General features: G+C 58.5%; 2 protein-coding genes across 13 annotated transcripts; one reads left to right on the forward strand and one right to left on the reverse strand.

The window, feature by feature from the left end:
* Positions 1–630: 630 nt before the first annotated feature.
* Positions 631–6,917, forward strand: LOC311532387 (adenine phosphoribosyltransferase-like). 7 transcript variants are annotated; one of them, XM_084650810.1, is made up of 7 exons: positions 660–775; positions 2,683–2,787; positions 3,140–3,294; positions 4,019–4,112; positions 4,364–4,510; positions 4,882–4,977; positions 5,930–6,917. In XM_084650810.1, the coding sequence occupies exons 3-7, from the start codon at positions 3,172–3,174 to the stop codon at positions 6,085–6,087; spliced, it is 618 nt and encodes a 205-aa protein (XP_084506936.1). In that variant the 5' UTR covers positions 660–775; positions 2,683–2,787; positions 3,140–3,171; the 3' UTR covers positions 6,088–6,917. The 7 variants fall into 7 exon arrangements, with proteins under 7 accessions (XP_084506932.1, XP_084506938.1, XP_084506934.1 ...); XM_084650807.1 differs by having other exon boundaries at positions 661–775; positions 3,137–3,294; XM_084650809.1 differs by lacking the exon at positions 660–775 and adding an exon at positions 782–1,145 and having other exon boundaries at positions 3,137–3,294.
* A 147-nt stretch (positions 6,918–7,064) lies between these two features.
* Positions 7,065–15,675, reverse strand: RAB34 (RAB34, member RAS oncogene family). Of its 6 annotated transcripts, none has more exons than XM_084650801.1 (11): positions 15,425–15,675; positions 12,893–12,990; positions 12,282–12,373; positions 10,800–10,868; positions 9,954–10,055; positions 9,812–9,876; positions 9,514–9,565; positions 8,974–9,055; positions 8,624–8,714; positions 8,094–8,201; positions 7,065–7,650 (listed from the first exon to the last, which is right to left on the reverse strand). In XM_084650801.1, the coding sequence occupies exons 2-11, from the start codon at positions 12,947–12,949 to the stop codon at positions 7,583–7,585; spliced, it is 786 nt and encodes a 261-aa protein (XP_084506927.1). In that variant the 5' UTR covers positions 12,950–12,990; positions 15,425–15,675; the 3' UTR covers positions 7,065–7,582. The 6 variants fall into 6 exon arrangements, with proteins under 6 accessions (XP_084506927.1, XP_084506928.1, XP_084506930.1 ...); XM_084650802.1 differs by having other exon boundaries at positions 12,893–13,056; XM_084650804.1 differs by lacking the exon at positions 15,425–15,675 and adding an exon at positions 14,749–14,805.
* Positions 15,676–20,687: the final 5,012 nt, after the last annotated feature.

The raw sequence follows: 20,687 nt of genomic DNA on the forward strand, positions 1-20,687 counted from the left end.
GCCCGGGCGCTACCCCTGGGGCGAGCCCCTGCGTTGCCTGGGCTGCCTGACGTAGCCGCCCTGCTATGGTCACCCGGCTCGCTTTGACACTCGCTGGGGTCTGGCGATGTGCAGCACTCGCTCTGCCTGACTGCAGGATGGACAGGCCCTGTGTGAACAGGTCTCAGGCCCCGGGGATGCTGGGCTTGCCCTGGGCACCTGGGCCACTCCCGCAGCGTTCTCCCATTGAGGCTCCAAAGGCTCGTGTGTCCCCTGGCTCTCCCTCCCTTTGGTGTCCCCTTCCTCCCCCAGGCCGTGTCCTCAGGGGCTTGCCCAGAGACTGAATGGTGAACATAGAATCATAGAATCATAGAATATCAGGGTTGGAAGGGACCCCAGAAGGTCATCTAGTCCAACCCCCTGCTCAAAGCAGGACCAATTCCCAGTTAAATCATCCCAGCCAGGGCTTTGTCAAGCCTGACCTTAAAAACCTCTAAGGAAGGAGATTCTACCACCTCCCTAGGTAACGCATTCCAGTGTTTCACCACCCTCTTAGTGAAAAAGTTTTTCCTAATATCCAATCTAAACCTCCCCCACTGCAACAACTCTCTCTGAGCTCACCAGCCCTCGGCCCCGGCCCGAGCTTTCCCCAGCTGTTGTTGTTTGTGACGGGAGCTTCGTCCGTGTCCAGTTGCACTTTGGCTCTGCAGGGACGTGGGTGAGGCCTGCCTGCTGCCCGCCCCCCCGGGCTCTGAAGCACTGGGACCAGGGCTCCACAGCAGAGACCCTCCTGCAGGTACTGAGCCAGCGTGGCCCCCGCTCAGGGGGCATTTAAATGGCTCCTGCTTGGGGCGCGTTAGTGGGAATGAGCTGCAGCAGCAAACGGAAAGCGAGGGGTACGGGCCAGGAAGGTGTGTGAAACGCAGGGGCTCAGGCTGAAGGAGCTACGGGCCGGCACAGCCGGGGCCCATGGAGCAACGGGCACAACAGAATCCCGACTGGTCTCCAGGGACTCGGCAGCGCTGCATGGATGCCAAGGGGCTGGGGGGTTTACTGGGAGGCCAGGCCCCTCCCAGCCTTACTCCTCCTCGCTTGTACTAACCACTAGGAAACTTGACAATGAAAGCTGTTGCCTTGCTGAACTTTGTGTGCGCTGCAGCATGCAGGTTTGTTTTTGAAGGGTTGTTTACAGGCACTGGTTGGTGTTGGGTTGTTTTTCGAGGGTTGTTTACAGGCACTGGTTGGTGTTGGGTTGTTTTTCGAGGGTTGTTTACGAGCACTGGTTGGTGTTGGGTTGTTTTTTGAGGGTTGTTTACGAGCACTGGTTGGTGTTGGGTTGTTTTTCGAGGGTTGTTTACAGGCACTGGTTGGTGTTGGGTTGTTTTTCGAGGGTTGTTTACAGGCACTGGTTGGTGTTGGGTTGTTTTTCGAGGGTTGTTTACAGGCACTGGTTGGTGTTGGGTTGTTTTTCGAGGGTTGTTTACAGGCACTGGTTGGTGTTGGGTTGTTTTTCGAGGGTTGTTTACGGGCACTGGTTGGTGTTGGGTTGTTTTTCGAGGGTTGTTTACGGGCACTGGTTGGTGTTGGGTTGTTTTTCGAGGGTTGTTTACGGGCACTGGTTGGTGTTGGGTTGTTTTTCGAGGGTTGTTTACGAGCACTGGTTGGTGTTGGGTTGTTTTTCGAGGGTTGTTTACAGGCACTGGTTGGTGTTGGGTTGTTTTTGGAGGGTTGTTTACAGGCACTGGTTGGTGTTGGGTTGTTTTTGGAGGATTGTTGTGGGAACGTTGGTGGCTTCGAACTTCCCCAGGTCACCAGCTAAAGTGACCCCTCTCAGTTCGGTTTCAAAGGGGGGAGAGATGTGACGAAGCGGGACTGTTCTTAATGTTTCCTCTGAATAGTGTGGGGGTGCCTCAGTTTCCCCTAGGCAGTTCTTAAGTATCTAGGTGGTGGGGTAAGGGTGTATGATCCTTGCAGAGCCCAAGAGGGCAGGTATGTGCAGGGGTCTGGACACAGAGAATGGCCGACACCCTCTTGTTTCCTGGCAACTGATGGCCTGGGCCCTTCCGCCCTGCAAGGTGAGAGCTAAAGGTTTGGAGAACAAAGAAATCAGGTGCCCACCTGGCCCGGGAAAGGGACAAAGCCCAGTGGAGGAGGGGCTGGAGGGAGTTTCAGTTTGGGGCTGGCTGGGACATGGTGTGAAGGGCAGACGTGGTTGTCTGGCTCACTGCCCCCCAAAATGGACCCAGCTGAGGGGTCCTGTTCTCTGCACCTACAAGCTCTGTTTTAGACCATGTTCCTGTTGTCTAATGAACCTCTGTTTTACTGGCTGGCTGAGAGTCCCGTCTGACTGCGGAGTTGGGGGGCAGGACCCTCTGGCTTCCCCAGGAGCCTGCCTGGGCGGACTCGCTGTGGGAAGCGCACGGAGGGGCAGAGGATGCTGAATGCTCCGAGGTCAGACCCAGGAAGGTGGAAGCTGGGTGAGCTGTGTGTCCTGCAGACAGGCTGCTCCCAGAAAGGTGACTACCCCAGAGTCCTGCCTGGCTTCGTAGGGAGCAGTTCCAGAGCATCGCCCGGGGACTCCGTGACAGTTGTTGATGGGCACTGGTTGGTGTTGGGTTGTTTTTGGAGGGTTTTTGACAGGCACTGGTTGGTGTTGGGTTGTTTTTGGAGGGTAGCCCCTGACCATGGGCTTGTTTATTTCAGACACTGGAGCACTGAGCCCACCTACAGCACCTAGGACTCAGGCCCCAGGACGCCGTGTTGTCCAGTCTTTGCTCGTTTCGAGCGGCTGAGAGAGCAGCCCTGCTGGTAAATAAAGCAGTTGAGCGGCTGGACTCTGCTCCAGAAGTGAGGGCCTGGCAGGTGCTTCCCATGAGAAGCCAGCTCGGCCCTGACTCAGCTCCTCCTGGCTCCTTTCCTGGGGGCCACTGGCTGCTTTGTGGTTCCTGGGATGCCTGTGAACCGCAGGCCTTGCCCCAGGGGGTCGGGGTGGGTTCCTGCGGCAGGGGGCCAGGAGGAGCAGAGCTGCTCTCTGCTCACGTGATGCGCGGCTGTGCTGGCGGGCAGGAGGTGGGTAAGGTGCCCCCTGAGCATCCCTCCTGCGGGCGCTGTGCCAGCCGTCCCAGCGGATTTAGGGCTGACTCTTCTTCCCGTGCAGCAGGTTCCAGCCGTGCCCTGCGCTGCCCTGTGCTCATGGACCTGTGGCGTGTTCCCAGCAGCCGAGAGACGGGATGGTATTTAGCACTCATAGCCCCGAATGTCAAGGGCCCCAGTTATCCTTGGCTCGACCCCTCCAGGCTGTATTGTCACTGGCAGGTACGCCCCCTGCCCCAGTAAGGGGGCTGCACGTGGCGGGCAGTCTAGCTACGGGTTGCTGGGCCCAGGGGTGTCCATTCATGTGTAGCAGGGGGGAAAGGGTTAAAGGGATCTGCCAGGAGGGTCACCCGCCCTAGCTAGCTGTGCCCCAACCCCGTGGTGATGGGCACAGCTGGCCAGACGAGTGAGCAGGGCCTGCTATGGCACCAGCCTCTGCCAGGAGTCCCATAATGCTGGGCTGGTGGGTTAGTGAGGGGGAGGATGGGCCCCGAGCCCTGGGCATGCAGACCTGGGACACAAGGGCAGCCTCGGCCACCTGGGCACAGAAAGAAGCCAAGGGCTCTGCCTTGCTGACCCTGCTCCCAGGGGCGTCGCTGGCTGGGCACCTGCTGGCTCTGAGCCCGGTCAGGGGGACACAGCCAGTACCTGGGAACTGCCTGGCAAACTGGCTCCCATGGAGTGGAGCAGGAGGGGACGCATGGAGCCAGGCGCCTGGCTGCCTAGCTCTCCTGGCCCTGCGGCTCCAGCACATCCTGCCTGAAGGCCTCCAGTGCCACTGCAGGGGCCAGCGGGCTCCCTTCGGAGGGCCTGGGTACATGCCCAGCCACCTGGAGATGAAGTGAGCACCAGCCAGTGAGCGCAGGCATCTCTGCTCCAGACTGGGCAGGCGGGTGGCAGCACTCACCAGCCCGCAGCACCCTCAGCAGCTCTGCTGTCTCCCCAGGGCCTGCAGGACTGCATTGCAGACCTGCTCCAGCCCTTCTGCGAAGACCCCATCGACCTGGTCGCTGGAATTGACGCCATGGGCTTCATCTTGGGTAAGCCCTTGTCCGCTCCCGGGTGTCTCCTCCCTCGGGGCTAGGGATGGGAGTGTGTGCTGGGGTGAGGGCACTGCCTGACCTCCAGTGAACAAAGGGTTAACCTGGGCTCTGGCCTGCCCTCTCCTTGCTGGGGCGCTCGGGGCAGTCTTTTCCCTGTGCTAGCTGCTTACAAGCTAAATTGCAACCCCTGGGCTCTGCCCCTCCAGGGCACTGGTGCTTGCTCACTCCTCTGCTTGCCCTCCTGCCAGGCGCTGCCATAGCCAACACCCTGCAGAAAGGCTTCCTGGCCATCCGCAAAGCCGGGCACCTCTGTGTGGAGACCTGCACGCAGCCCTACACCGACTACACTGCCCGCCAGAAGCTGCTGGAGATGAGGATGGACACCATCCAGCCAGGTGAGAGCTGCGGCAGGCACGGCCAGCAGCCCCTGGGCTCTTGCGCCCGGCTTACTGCCCTCGGGGCGCTGCGACCCATCTTCTGCCCTGTGGGAAGGGCCCTCCCCTCCCCTCCAACTCACCTAACCATGGGCCCAGCACCTCAGCTACACCTCACCTGCTCCAGGTGCCCAGCTCCGTGGCAGAGCTCCCAGGGAGCAGCAGAGCACCTCCCTGGCATCCCACGTGCCCCTGGGCCACAGCCTGCCTGTCTGAGGGCTCTGCCCCAGCCCTAGCCTGCCTGCCGGGCTGCAGTGCCAGGAAGGACTGGTGGGTGGTAACAGCCCCAGACTGTGGGCAGAAGCCCACCTAACCGCGTCCGTGCACCCCAGGTCTGCGTGTCTTACTGGTGGATCAGTGGATTGAAACGGGGGGAACCATGCGCGCTGCCATCCATCTGGTGGAGCAACAAGGGGGAGTGATTGCAGGTAGGGGGCAGCATGAGGCACGGGGCAGGGGGCTGGCCAAAGGGCTGCGATCTCCTCTGTGTGGCTGGCCCAGAGCTTTGGCCTCGCTCCAGCCTGGAGCCTGGCGGAGCAGGAAACGGAGCCGCCTGGACACAGCCATCGCTGGGCGTGGGAAATGTTGAAAGATTCTCAGGGTTTTCCTGAACCAAAACTTTCCTTGAAAAGTTTCCGACCCAAACTGCAGAACGTTTGACTGAAATGTTTTAAATCTCTTTCCCCCTTCCCCCCCACCCCAACTGGAGGCCCTGAGGGAGGCCTAGTTGCACATTGTTCCACCTGAAGGTTAAATAACCACACCCCTGAAGGGGTGCTGTTCAATATATAGAAGCCTCATTGGACTTACTGAAACCCACCAGGGGAAACTGAGGCAGAAATGGACTAGCAGAACTATAGCAGGCCACCAGGGGGTGCTCCAGGTTGATGACCCTAGGATGCTCCTGCTCCAAGGGAAGGAGCAGCTCCATTTAAGTGCTCCAAATTATGGGAAATGGACAGGCATGTCCGCAGGCCTGACAGGGCAGGAGACAGTACGATTTGCCAGACAGGATCAGGTCTGTCCCCAGCCAGAGGTTCCTGAGCAAGGTGAACTCCCCCAGAACGCACCTGGTCACCCATGCAGTGTTGGGCCTGGGCTGTCCCCTGGGGCAAGGGCAGATGCGGGCGTCCTTGACGGCGCTGGTTAGTTCTTGCCCTGTGTGGGCTGCTGCCCGTCCTTGACAGTGCCCAGCAGAGGGTGGCACCCCCCACAGCGACTGGCACGGGGAGCGTGGATGCCGCTCTGCAGGCAGCAATGCAGCCTTCCCGCCATGGCCCCTCCCTAGGGCACTGCCCCGCTCAGCCAGCTCTGAGATCGGTGGTCTCTTGTTCTCCGGGCCCCCGCCGTAACGCCCCCGCTCTGCTCCATGTCGTGCAGGCATCGCTGCCATCTGCATCGAGGACAGTGATGGTGGCAAGTGGATCCAGGAGCATTACAAGTGTTCGCAGTGCGTCCCCCAGCACCTGATGCCCCAGTTCAACAGGCACCAGCTGGAGTCCTTCCAGGCCTTTGGGGCCACACCCGGCCAGGCATAATTCATGGGATCTCCTGCTCTGCCGCCGAGCCTTGCACCAAGGTGCCCGGGGCCACCTGCTCCATGGCCGGTGGGTTGTCCCTGCTCCCAGAGGCCGGAAGGGAGGGGTCACAGCTCCCAGAAGAGCAGCTTCCCCTCCCCCACCCCAGTCTAATCCAATTAACTGATGTAACCCTTACTAATCACAGATGCCCTACTGCACCCTCCAGCATAGCTGCATCACGCGGGCAGGGACAGTGTTCAGACAACAGCTGCACCCCTGCCTCTGGGGAGCAATCTCACCCCTTGCTGCTGCGTATCAAATCTGCCCCACTGTAACCCGCTTGATCTGCCTGGCTGCTGGCGCACCTCTGCCAACACCCCCACCCAGCGGCTGCTGGGAGCATGAGCTGGGGAGCCCTGGGTGGCCTCCCTGAAGTTTGTTACTCCCGGAGAGCAGAAGGAAATCTTTGTCTGGGCATGGCCCAGCTCCCTGCTGGCGGTGCCCCCCAGTGTCTGTCTGAAATCCGGCATGCTGCTCCTCCCTCTGGCTGTGCGGTCAGTGTGCAGAGGGGGCGGGGGCTGCAGGCCCGAGATGCTTCCTCCTTGTTCTAATGCCCCTCAGACCGGGCAAGACTCACGGGCCCTCCCTGAGCGGCTCCCACCCTGCCAAGGCATCACAGAACACTTCAGCCCCTCGCTCCCAGAGGAAATCTGGCCAGCACTGGTCCCCCCGCCATCACTGGGTATTTTCTTTTTTTTTAAAAAAGCATAGAAATCAGGGTTTATTACATAGCATCAGCGCCAGGAGACCTCCCCCCTTGCTAATTACACACTGATTTGCATAGTTAAGGAGCTTGTGCGGTCTCTTCCCTTTCCCTGCAGGCAGCAGGGTCTCTGGGGGCAGAAGTGGGGCAAGTCCCAGGCTGCTGCTCCATCTGCTTCCCGGCTCTTGTTGCAGTGGGTGGGCAGGGCGCTGCCTGGCTCCGCGGCTGGCCGGAGTCAGCCCCGCAGGCTCCTGGCAGCATTAACCCCACAGGGGCAAAACCAGGGCAGTGCCCTGCCCAGCCAGCACCAGCCCTGGGGCCAGGGCAGGGGCACGCAGAGACCACGCTCTGCCATAGCCCACAAGGAAGGGAGGGGGGATTCCTGTCCCAGCTGGGAGGGGGCCCTGCAGGGCACAGAACAGAGAAATGCTCAGCTGCCTCCATCGCTCCCGGGGTGGGTCAGGACAAGGAGCGGTCAAACGCCTCATCCCAGCCCCAGGAGCCGGAGCCGGAGCCAGGCCGTGGTCCCCAGCTGCCCAGCCCCGCTCCAGGCTGCCCCTGCACCAGGCACAGAGGGAAGGACTAGTTCTGGTTGAGCAAGGTGAGAGGTGGGGGCAGGAGCTGAGCCGGGGGAGGTATCGCCACTGAGCCAGCCCCAGCCCCCGCAGGCCCCCGCCCGGGATCTGCTGGCAGCTCTTTGGTAGCGAAGAGAGTTCCGTGCAAAGAGCAGGGCGGGGCTGGCATCCCCCGTCAGCGGCAACACTTGGATTTCCTCCTCTGCGCCGTCAGGTACAGGTCGCCGTCAGCGCTGCGAATCCCTAGGAAAGCAGCACACGTGGGATCCCGGGAACTACAGTGAGCGCCCCTGCCCCAGCCCCCTCCAGTGCCCACAGAGCCCTTTGCATGGGCTGCCAGCTCCAAGCCTGCCAGGGTCGGGAGTGCCACCAAGCGGTTCCCAGCCGCCCACGCGGAGCTCCCGTGGGAAGCTGGCTGCGGCTCTCTGCTCAGGCCTAGGGGAGGATCCACTGGCCCTTGCTGCAGCTCAGCAGAGAGGCCAGGGCTCCACTCTCTCCCCCAGAGCCAGAGGGTCCCCCTAGAGCAGTGCCAGGCGGGTTGTGGGGCGTGGTGGAGGAGCCCTGCCCCTCCCCAGCTCTGTGGTTACCCAGCGGAGCCAGCCCAGTGCTAGAGGCCCCCGGGCATCACATCACAGTAGAGGGGTGGCGCTGGCCTGGATCCTGGCAGCCGTGAGGAGGGTACTCACGCACGACATCCCCGATCTTCCTGGCGCTGCTCTTCTCCAGCTCGGCCAGCACGCTGCTCTCGAAGGTCAGCGAGGCCACGCGGAAGAAAAACTCCCTCACGTTCTCCCCTGCCCGGAGAGCAGACAGTGACCCTCCGTCCCTGGCTCCCAGCCCCAAGGGCGGGCCAGCGCTGGGACCGTACTGTGGGGCACACCGGCCGTGAGCAGCTGCGTGGGCACAGCCAGCCAGCAGTGAGCCACGCCGGGGAGATGCCCACGGCGGGGCAGAGGGCGATCGGTGTCTGAGGCTGGCACAGGTACAAGTGTGCTGAGGGGGGCCTGGGGGGCAGGAATGCACAGCTGGGGGGCCGGGGGGCCGGGGGATCAGACCCCTCAACAGTGCTGCCAGGTGGGAGTCCTGGGCTATGCTTCAGCCTCGGGGGCATCGGCCTCCACTCTAGGGGCCGAGAGGCAGCAGCTGAGGGCACCTCTCCCCTCTGACCCCTGCCCATCACAGCCTGCCCCATGGGTGCCAGGGCCCGGGCACTCACCGGTGAGCGAGGAGACAGCCCAGTACTCCGCATGCATCTCCTTGGCCACCTTGATGGCATCTCTCTCGATGAGGCTGTACTGCGCGGGCGGCTGCGGGAGGAGACGGGAGGTCACCGCCTGAGCCCTGGGACCGGCCCCATGGCAGGGGCCCATGGGGTGCTGGGGGAATGGCTCCAGGGGGCTGGCTAAAACAGACGGGGATGGAAGGCAGCTCCATGGCCTAGGTCAACCCCAGGGCTCTGTCCTGGGGAGTTTGCCGAGTTGAGCCCCCCAGGGCAAAGAGGGGTGGCCCCAGGCTCTTCCCGGCCAGCGCTTATTGGGCTCAGGAGGGGCTGGGACCCACACTCACGCTCAGATCCTTCTTCGAGCCCACCAGGAAGAGGATCACGTTGGAGGGGTCATTCTCCTTCAGGGCATCAGCCAGCCACTGCCTGAAGGGCGAGAGAGGCCATTAGCCGGGGAGGCAGGCGAGGCCCTGGCCTGTGAGACTTCCACAGAGCCAGATGCCCACTCAGCCCGGCAGCAAACAGCCCCCCGGCCCAGCCCTCCCCCCGGTCCCCCACCTTCAGGCCCCACATGGCCCAGAGCCTGCACCCAACCCCCACCCCCACACCTTGACCTACAGCCTGGTCCCCTCATGCCTCGAATTCCCAGGCCCAATGTCCCGGCCCCAGCCCCCTGTGCCTCCCCCAGGCAGACCTCTAGAAATCCCCATTTGTCAGTTACAAACCCCACTCCCCACCCTGCCCCCTGGCTCTGCCGGCTGCCATCCTCCCTCCCCTCCGCCCTGGCCCCCTTGGCTGCCATCCTGCCATCACCCCTCCCGCGGCAGCCCACCCCGCTCCCTGCAAGAAGAATCCCTTCGCCCACCGAGGCGGCGTTACCGTACCTGGCGTGCGCTAGAGATGCCACGTCGTTCACATCGAACACAATCACTATCGCTGGGAAGAGAGCGAGAGGAGGTAAGAGATGGGGGGACGGGGGGGCCAACAGGGGGCTGAGAGGGACCCCACAAACCCCGTGGGCTCGGTACTGAGAGCACCAGGCTGTGCTTGGCGCCGGGCCGACAGCTAGCACTGGGCCTGCAGGTGCCCGATGGTTACGGCAGGGCCGCGCGCGCATTGCGGTAGGGCTGCCGGCAGGGCTGGGGCACAAGCCCCTGCCCACTCCTGGACCCGGCACCTCACCTTGTGCTCCGCGGTAGTAGGTGGACGCGATGCACTTGAATCTCTCCTGGCCAGCCGTGTCCCACCTGGGCGAGAGGGGGACAGCGGGTTAGCTGTGGCTGCGGCAGGAGGGCCGAGCGGGCTGGGGTGAGCCGGTACTCACAGCTGTAAGCTGAAGGGGACGCCAAGCACCTCAAAGCGCTCCATCTCAAAGTCCACCCCGATGGTCGCCTTGTAGTTCTTATCGAACGTGTCCTTGCAGAACCTGCGGGGGAGACCCAGCCAGTGGAACTGGGGGTTCAGCATACACAGCCCCTCCTGCTACAAAGGGCCGGCCCCCTGGGGCTTCCTGCCAGACAGCCAGGGACCCGCCACTGAATGCAACCCCCTCTGGGTGGGACACAGCAGCCGGGTACTGCAATGAGATACCAGTTCGGGAGAGGAAGTGAAGGAACAGTCTGTGTCTAGCTAAATGCAGAGGGAGGATTCGGGGAGCCAGAGCTGCCCACGATGGAGTATTAGTTCTGTACTGACGGAGGGAAAACTGCTCAGCTGACTCACCTGGATTCTCCTGAGACATCTCCCATCCAAGCAGTAAACCGGCCGAGCTCTACGGATCTGACAAGCACAGAGCCCCGGGGGCCAGACCCTGACCCTGCTCTGGAACACAGCCAAGCTTGGACAAGTCGACACGTTCCCAGCCAAACCTCCCCAAAACCCACCCCCTAAAGCAGCGCCAGGAACAAAGGGGAAGTGGGGCCAACCCATAGCACCAACTCAGGGGCCGGGGGGCCAGCCTGGGGATCAGTTATCTGGAACAGTCTTGGCCACTGGCTGACTCCCCATTGCCCCAGGGGGCAGGGACCGCATCTCCTATGTGTCTGTGCAGTGCCCTGCATGGTGGGGCCTGGCCCTGAGATAATAAATTATGCTTCCCCTCTCCCAGAGAGGGCCCCTTCCTGGGGCCCTGGCAGCGCAGTCCTGCCCACCCCCAGTTAGCCCCACCTACCGGTTGATTAAGCAGGTCTTGCCCACTGACAGGTCTCCCACCACGATGATCTTGGAGATTTTAAACCTGCTGGGAAGTGCCGGGCACGTCAGCTGTGAGCTCCCGTCCCCCACCCAGGACGGGCCCCGGCTCACTGCACCAGGCAACGCCAGCTCCCACAGCGTAGTCTGCCTGGGGGCCAGGCCAGCATCCTCCGCCCCCAGGGCCCATGGGACCGTTTGGTGTCTCCAATGACTTGCACCCCCCATCATGCTGGGCTGGTGCTCCCAGGGCTCCCTGCCGGTTCCCAGTGCATGCCAGCTTCCACTGGGGTAATTAGTAATCGCCGGAGCAACTGTCTCCTGGTAACCTCAGACACCCAGGCAGGCTCCTCCATCTGCCCAGGAAGCTAACGAGCCCAGGCAATTAGCCTCCTCCAGGTGTTTGTCAAATGCAGCCTGCTGAGAAACCTGAACCTCACCTTCCCCCCAATTCACCCCACCCCGCTGCTCCTAGCCCCTTTGCTTTTACAGATCTGGGCATCGGGCCTGGCAGCAGCTTCCCACAGACTGTCCATCCAACAGGAAGGCCAGACAATGCTGGATGAACTGCAGGCAGGCTTTCCAGGCTCCAGACCCTCTTGCCCATGGCAAGGCAGGCTGTGCACTTTGCAAGGGGACTTTAGGCAGACTCCAACTCGAGTCCTGGGGCAGCAGTCCCTTGTCACAGAGTTGGGACCAGCACCACAAAGCTTGAGAACTGGCAGGGCAATTAGCCCTCAGACTCAGACTGGGTGCCGGTTGCACTGACCACTGTGCTGGGGAGCTATTGCACGGCATCTCCCCAGTTGCCCACTGAGACCCCGGGCCACCTCGAGCAGCAAGTCCAAATTACAGGCAAGGCGGCTGCTCTGCTCTGGGCCCCTCCTCCCAGCTGCTCACTGCCACGTGCTTGGGCACAGGCCTTCCTGCTCCCTCCCAGCATGAAGCTCTGAGCTGGGCCAGGGCTGGGGTTACCCTCTGCTGCTGAGCCAGAGGGAGGCAAGGATGCACTGAGCTCCCTCTGCCTCGCTGCTCTGGGAATCTGGCCCAGCGGAGAGTGCTTCCGGAGTCTCAGTCCAAGGCAGGACCCCCACCTCCTCAGCACATTCCTGCAATGTGAGTAAGCCACAGCCATGCTCCAGCACGCAGGGCTCTTAAAGAGACACTGCTCAGCCCTCCCCGGCTGCTGGGAAAAGCCAAAGCGGCCTGGTTCGGTTCCATTCCATTCAGAAAACTTCCCTAGCGCAGGGCTGTCACCGCAGGGGCTCGGGCCTGTGCTGGCTCAGGGCAGTCGTGATGAGCTCCTGGAGCCAGTGTCCCCGGGATCCAGAGCATGCTGCTGCCTGCTGGGAGCTCATTTCTGCCTCCCTCTCGCTCCTTAAAGGGCTCTGTTCCTTCCCGTGGGAGGCGGGAGTTCCCCGGGGTGAGGGTTCTGTGTGCCCCACAGCCCAGCACGGCTTACCCCACTGTCCCCGTTCGCTGCTCCTGGCAGGCATCGGTTACTTGGGGATGAAAGCTGGAGCGCGAATGGAGGGCAGCCTCTTTGTGAAAACACTGAAATGGGAGCACAGACAGTGAGCTGGCAGCTCCCGGGAAGCGAGCCAGGGAGTCGGCAGTGCCCGCTAACGCCTCCCCCAAAGACAGCCCAAGGGGGAATGCCCTGGAGCCCGACCGGAACGGCCAGCCACACACGCCCAGCGCAGGGGGCCAACAGAGAAACCAGGGCACGCTGCGACTCTCCCTAGCTCAGCTTGCTGAGGGGACGGATGGCCTGCGGCAGGGACCACCCACAGAGCAGCCCCAGCTGAGGGGGAGCTGGCAGAGGAAATGCCAGCAGCCTCTCGGGAGCACCACAGCAGCCAGACCGAGGCCAAGCCAGGGAGAATCTGCTCAACACCCCCAACAATCCCCCCAGCTCTAGTGCTGCACAGGTGCAACTGGGGTGCAGCAGAACCCAGAGAGCGTGGCTCTTTCCCCGGCTCTGATACTCTTCTTCCCTTGGGCCCCCGTGGGTATCCATCACCCTCCCCTGGACCCAGGGCAAGGGCCTGCCTGGAGCACTGCCATGCTTACCTGAGGCAGCTCTGCGATGATCCGGTCCCTCCGGACTGGTGCTAGCATGCTCATCATTTGGAGTCCAACTTGGCTGGGGAGAACCCAGGCACCCAAACCTAGTGCGGGAGAAGGTTTGAGGGAGGTTTCCGCCCCATTTGCTGACTACAGATCTGAAGCATGTCCTGCAGGATTACAGTACAACGGGGGGGCAAGGGGAGCTGCACTCTCTGCTTTGCGGCAGGCGGCAAGTCCCCCAAGCCTGGCACTGCTGGGGCTGGCATTCCGGCCCTTCTGCTCACCATGGGCAGAGCCAACACATTCAGGGCAGCCCGACCTTCGCCCGACCGCAGCCAACTTGCCAGAAGCACAGCACAAAGTGGGCAGGCTGGTTTCTATTTCCTGCAGCGGGTAGCAATGGAAGCAGCGTGGCGCTTGGGGATCGCTGGGGCAATGCACATGTCATCTCTGAGGTCGGCTGCAGGGCCCAGATCCACGGCTCGCACGTGGTCTCCGGCAGCACGCTGGCCACCCTGCACTTATAAGAAATGGAAGCCCTGGCCCTGGGCCGCCGCCCTGAGAGCCATGGGTTTCTTTGCTATTCAGTGTGGAGACCCTCGAGCAGCCCGGTGTGTCTGGGGGTCACTGGGCAGCACTGGCCAGTCCCAGCCAATCTGTGCCAGGCTATGGGGATGTCCACCGGCGGGGGGGAAAAAGTGCCCGAGCCAGTGGCAGGTGACAGCTGCGCTCCTAGAGGGGCCGTCTCTTTACCAGAACCTTGGCCTGAAGGGCGGGGAGCGGCTGGGGCAGGGCAGGGAGCCTGGCCTATGCCAAGAAAATCTTCCAGCGGGGTCCTGGCTGACCTAAGGAGCCACAGTGAGATATCAGGCTGGGGAGAAAGGGCCATACCAGGAGTGGCTCCCAGAGCCTCTGCATGGACACTGCACTCCTGCCTGTGCCTCTGGTATTGAAGGGCCTTTCCTAGCACTCTGTGTTACATCTGGGGTTTGCTGTTGGCCCAGCAGCTGGGGAGATTTCATCTGGGCCTCGGCCTGAGCTGCAGCTTTCTAGAGCGCCAGGTGGTACAGAGAAGGACTTCAAAGCCACTGCCCTGGTTCCACGGACACAGCTCCTACTCTGGGCTCTGCGGCTACTGCAGGGTCCCTGGGCGAGCACAGCGGGTTGCTGACCACGAGGCTTGTTGGACAGCACCCAAGGCAGCTCCATCCTGGGAGTTTGCCCTCCAGCCAACGCTTCTTGTCTGCTTTCTGGAGCATGACAATCACTTGCTATTTCACTCCTGGCTGCGCAGTGTTGCCTGGAGAGAGGCCAGGATAAATGGCTGGCTGGGGCCACCAAGAAGCCAGTCAGGGTTGTAATCACAGCAGCTGCTTTCTGTGGTCTCCGATCCGCATTGCCCGGCGCGCTCGAGAGAGGTGCAGCTGACCCAAGGCCTTACCAGGGAAGCCCCACAAGCTAGAACGGCGTTGGCTCCCTGAGTGGGCTGCAGACAAGCTGGCGTGCGGGGCTCCACCTCTGACCCCGCTGGACTGGCATGGTCCTCAGGGCCAGGCGGAGCTAGGCACCAGCTGCTGTGGGCACGACTTGGCAGGGCCTGGGCTACCCCTACCCCCGCGGGGCCTGTCTAGTCTACACTGACGACCACAGGGGGTCCTGCAGGCCACCCAGCTGGGGAAGCGGCCTCAGGGGCCGGAGCCTGCAGGAACTCAGCGACCCTGCAGTAACTACGGGACTCCTGGGGCCCTGCCACGGGAGTGGGAGGGATGCATCTGGCAAGGGGGCAGGCTCCCCCAGGGGCTCCCGCGGGGGGGACACCCAGCCCAGGAAGCCCTCCCGACGCCCCTGCCCACACTCACCCGCACCAGCGGCGCCTTCGGGCTGCGGGGAGCTCGGGGGGCGGCTCGGGCGATGAGCTGCATTTCGGGGGAGGGGACGGTAACCTGATCCCCGGAAATTGCAGGGGCTGCGCGGCAGCAGCCGGGCCGGGCTCCGCATTCCGAGACTGGGAGAGGGGCCGGGGGAGAGACCCCCGGCCAACGTGGGACAACATGCCCCCTGGGCCCTACGCAGATACCCCGCCGCGCCCGGGCCGCCCCCTCTTCCCCCCACCGGGCCCGGGCAGCCCCCCCGCGGCCCTACGCGGAGATACCCCGCCGCGCCGGGGCCGCCCCCCGGGATGTCCCCTCTCCCCGCGCCCGGGCCGCCCCCGGGATGTCCCCTCTCCCCGCGCCCGGGCCGCCCCCCGGGATGTCCCCTCTCCCCGCGCCCGGGCCGCCCCCGGGATGTCCCCTCTCCCCGCGCCCGGGCCGCCCCCCGGGATGTCCCCTCTCCCCGCGCCCGGGCCGCCCCCGGGATGTCCCCTCTCCCCGCGCCCGGGCCGCCCCCCGGGCCGCCCCCTCTCCCCGCGCCCGGGCCGCCCCCCTCTCCCTGTCCCCCCGGGATGCCGTGGGCTGGCTCTTCCCGCCCGGTCCCCACTTGCAGATTTCTGGCTCTAGCTCGTGTTGCGGCGCGGGCGCCCCGGCCCCTCCGTACCTTCCGCATGGGGGGCTCCGGCGGGGCTGGGAGGCGGCTGGGCTCCTTCCCAGGACAGCTGCTCCTGGTTAATGACTCACAGGCTGAGGCTCCAGCGGAGCCGAGGGCGGGGGCAGGGGCAGGCAGAGACCCCCGCAGAGCATCCGGCCCCGCGTCCCGCGTCCCGGTGCGCCTGTCCCGTCTGTTCTCCGCCCGGTGTGGCCGGCGAGCCGGCCCCGTCCGGCTGTCCGCGATCTGCAGAACAGGCGGGACGGAGCAGGGCAGGCCAGAGCTGGGGGGAGGCTGGGTCGGGGGGCGCCAGGCCAGGCCCGGCCCAGCGAGGAATCATAGAATATCAGGGTTGGAAGCGCCCTCAGGAGGTCATCTAGTCCAACCCCCTGCCCAATCCCCAATTTTTGCCCCAGGTCCCTAAATGGCCCCCTCAAGGATTGAACTCATAATCCTGGGGTTAGCAGGCCAGTGCTCAAACCACTGAGCTGGGCAGCCCTGGAAGGGGCGCAGCCTGCCCCACACAGCCGGCCTGGGATGGGAAAGGCTCCCAGGCGGGTGGGGGGCCGGTGACTTGGGAAGCACAGAGCCAATGCTGCTCTCCAGGGGCAGCAGCCATCCAGGCCTGTGCTCAGGTCTCTGAGCCTGGCTATGGGACCCCCCCCAAGCCCTGTCCATCCCTGGCATCCGGCTAGCGGGCTCAGTTCGCTTTCCAGCCAGGCCCCTAAAGGAGTGTCTGGGTTTTCTGGAAGAGCCCGGTGCATTTGGTGAGCTCTGGGACATCTGTGTTGCCACGCTGCGCTCTTTGACAGATCTGGTCCCAGTCATGTGCACTCTCGAACACCTGGCTGGCAGTGGCATGGCTTTGAGCCCAGTGTCACCCTGGTGCTGGCTCTCCACACCCGGGGGAATTTCACCCTGGCAGAGTTAAACTGTCCTGGCAAAAAAGAGCAAAGAAAGAGTTCCGATTGCATCGTCCCCCTCTGTAAACATCACGCTGCACCTAGGACATGTCCTCGCCTCTCTCCATCAGCCTCCGCGGAGCAAACAAAATGCCTCCCGCTCTCCTTGTTTCCATGCTATTATCCTTTGGGTCTCACAGGATGCTGTTTGCACCTGCACGGCTGGCTTTCAGAGTGTAAAGCCCACCATGGCCCTAGGAAAGGGCCGCTCCTCCGTGGATCCTCTTTCCTGCTAAGAAGGCAGAACAGCTCCCTGCTTTTCAGGCAGTAGCAGGAGTTGAGGGAATGCCTGCGTGGGATTGATTCTGCCAGGAAATGGGTGAGAGGATTATTCTTGGCTTTTGGTGAAAATGCTGCATTAACAGTCCAGCAGCCTGAGGTTTGCTCTGTAGTGGTAGAAGAGGGATAAACATCAGTGTTCTGTTGGACAGTGGCCTTTGTTCATGCATAACGGGCCTATCGTGCCTCATCATTGTAATGGGAAATCGTGCCTCACCAATCTATTCAAATTCTTTGAGGGTGTGAAAAGTGTGGAGAAGGGTGAGCCAGTGGATATAGTGCACTTGGACTTTCCAAAAGCCTTTGACAAGGTTCCTCACCAAAGGCTCTTAAGTGAAGTAAGCTCTCGTGGGATAAGAGGGAAGGTCCTCTCATGGATCAGTAACTGTCTAAAAGATGGGAAACAAAGGGTAGGAATAAACTATCAGTTTTCACAGTGAAGGGAGGTAAATGGGGGAACCCCCAAGGTTCTATACTGGGACCACTGCTGTTCAACATATCCATAAATGATCTGGAAAAGGGAGTGAACAATGAGGTGGCAAAGTTTGCAGGCAATATAAAATTACTCAAGATAGTTAAGTTCAAAACTGACTGCAAAAAGTTACTAATGGACCTCACAAAACTGGGTGACTGGGCAACAAAACAGCAAATGAAATTCAGTGTTGAAAAGTGTAAAGTAACGCACATTGAAAAACATCATCCCAACTATACATGTACAATTCTGGGGTCTAAATTAGCTGTTATCACTCGGGAAAGAGATCTTGGAGTCAAATTGTGGATTGTTCTCTGAAAACATTTGTTCAATGTGCAGCAGTAGTCAAAAAAGTTAACAGAATATTAGGAACCATTAGGAAAGGGGTAAATGATAAGACAGAAGATATCATAATGCCACGGTATGTCCACACCACGAATATTGTCTGCACTGCTGGTCACTCCCTCTAGAAAAAAAAAAAGATATCTTAGAATTTGAAAAGGTACAGAGAAGGGGAACAAAAATGGTTAGGGGTATGGAAAAGCTTCCATATGAGGAGGGATATATTACAATTGGAAAAATTACAGAGAAAGCATAAAAATTATTAGGGGCATGGAACAGCTTCTGTACAAGAAGAGATTTTAAAAACGGGGAATGTTCAGCTTGGAAACAGACAATGGAGGGGGATGTGGCAGAGGTCTATACATCATGACTGGTGCAGAGAAAGTGAGTAGGGAAGTGCTATTTACCCCTTAATATAACACACAAGCAGGGGTCACCCAATGCAATTAATAGACAGTTGGTTTAGCACAAACAAAAGGAAGTACTTCTTCACACAATGCACTATCAACCTGTTAAGCTTGTTGCCAGGTGATATTGTGAAGGCCAAAAGTATAACAGGGTTCAAAGAAAAATTAGATAAGTTCATGGAGGATGGTCCATCAATGGCTGTTAGCCAAGATGGTCAGGGATACAACCCCATGCTCTAGGTGTCCCTAAACCTTGCCTGCTAGAAGTGCTGGATCATAGAAGATTAGGGTTGGAAAAGACCCCAGGAGGTCATCTAGTCCAATCCCCTGCTCAAAGCAGGACCAACCCCAACTAAATCATCCCAGCCAGGGCTTTGTCAAGTTGGGCCTTAAAAACCTCTAAGGAAGGAGATTTCACCACCTCACTAGGTAACCCATTCCAGTGCTTCACCACCCTCCTAGTGAAATAGTGTTTCCTAATATCCAACCTAGACCTCCCCCACTGCAACTTGACAACCTCCCCCATTACTCCTTGTCCTGTCATCTGCCACCACTGAGAACAGCTGAGCTCCATCCACTTTGGAACCCCTCTTCAGGTAGTTGAAGGCTTCTATCAAATCCCCCCTCACTTTTCTCTTCTGCAGACTAAATAAACCCAGTTCCCTCAGCCTCTCCTCCTTTACTGAGTGATTCATCCCTTGGATGACAGGGGATGAATCACTCAATAAATTGCCATGTTCTGTTCACTCTCTCTGAAGCAATGTTAGCTTGTGTCTTGTTATATTTAAAAAATATTTATATTAACACTTCTCATTATTATTGGAGGTACTGAATTTCAATATGTGATTAGAACTGTCACTACCCCATGTACCATTCATTTGTAATGTGTTTTGGGACTCCTGGATGGAAGGTTTTTAATAAGATCAAAAATATTAAACTATTACTTAGGGCTGTCAAGCGATTAAAAAAATTAATCATCATTAATCTTGCTGTTAAACAATAATAGAATACCATTTATTTAAATATTTTTGGATGTTTTCTACATTTTCAAATGTATTGATTTCAATTACAACACAGAATACAAACTGTATAGTGCTCACTTTATATTTATTTTTATTACAAATATTTGAACTGTAAAAAACAAAAGAAATAGTATTTTTCAATTCACCTCATACAAGTACTGTGCAATCTCTTTATCATGAAAGTTGAACTTACAAATATAGAATTATGTACAAAAAATAACTGCATTCAGATATAAAACAATGTAAAACTTTAGCGCCTACAAGTCAACTCAGTCCTACTTCTTGTTCAGCCAATCACTAAAGACAAGTTGGATTACAATTTGAAGGAGATACTGCTACCCGCTTCTTGTTTACAATGTCACCTGAAAGTGAGAACAGGCATTCGCATGGCATTGTCATGGCTGGCGATGCAAGATATTTACGTGTCAGATGTGGTAAAGATTCATATGTCTCTTCATGCTTCAACCACCATTCCAGGGGACATGCATCCATGCCGATGACAGGTTCTGCTTGATAACCATCCAAAGCAATGTAGACTGACACATGCTCTTTTTCATGATCTGAGTCAGATGCCACCAGCGGAAGGCTGATTTTCTCTTTTTTGGTGGTTTGGGTTATGTAGTTTCCGCATCAGAGTGTTGCTCTTTTAAGACTTCTGAAAGCATGCTCCACACCTCGTCCCTCTCAGATTTTGGAAGGCACTTCAGATTCTTAAACCTTGGGTCGAGTGCTGTAGCTATTTTTAGAACTCTCACATTGGTACCTTCTTTGCGTTTTCTGAAATCTGCAGTGAAAGTGTTCTTAAAATGAACAACGTGCTGGGTCATCATCTGAGACGGCTATAACATGATATATATGGCAGAATGCGGGTAAAACAGAACAGGAGACATACAATTCTCCCCCAAGGAGTTCAGTCACAAATTTAATTAATGGATTATTTTTTTAACGAGCATCATCAGCATGGAAGCATGTCCTCTGGAATGGTGGCCAAAGTATGAAGGAGCATACAAATGTTTAGCATATCTGGCATGTAAATACTTTGCAATGCTGCCTATAAAAGTGCCATGCGAACGCCTGTTCTCACTTTCAGGTGACATTGTAAATAAGAAGCAGGCAGCATTAGCTCCTGTAAATGTAAGCAAACTTGTTTGTCTTAGCGATTGGCTGAACAAGAAGTAGGACTGAGTGGACTTGTAGGCACAAAAGTTGTTTTGTTTTGGAGTGCAGTTATGTAACAAAAAAAACCTACATTTGCAAGTTACACTACAGTACTAGTATGGGGGGTTCTAGCCCATGAAAGCTTCTGCCCTCATAAATTTGTTAGTCTCTAAGATGCCACAAGTACTCCTCATTCTTTTTGCTGATACAGACTAACACGGCTGCTACTCTGAAAACTATTTCTTTTGTTTATCATTTTTACAGTGCAAATATTTGTAATAAAAATAATATAAAGGGATCACTGTAGACTTTGTATTCTGTGTTGCAGTAGAAATCAATATATTTGAAAATGTAGAAAACATCCAAAATACTTAATAAATTTCAATTGGTATTCTATTGTTTAACAGTGTGATTCATTGCGATTAATTTCTTTGAGCGAGATTAGTTTTTTGGAGTTAATCGCATGAGTTAGCTGTGATTAGTCGACAGCCCTACTACTAATTAATAAAATTAATACAAAATTACAAACGCTGAGGTAATAAAAAACTACAACTCCCAATATGCACCACCCACAGGTACTTTTCTGCGCATGCTCTCCTGCCTACGCGCCTTCCGTCCAGCTGTCTGGAACGA

The sequence above is a fragment of the Lepidochelys olivacea genome (genome assembly GCF_965140295.1).
Source record: "Lepidochelys olivacea isolate rLepOli2 genome assembly, chromosome: 17".
Lineage (NCBI taxonomy): Eukaryota > Metazoa > Chordata > Testudines > Cheloniidae > Lepidochelys > Lepidochelys olivacea.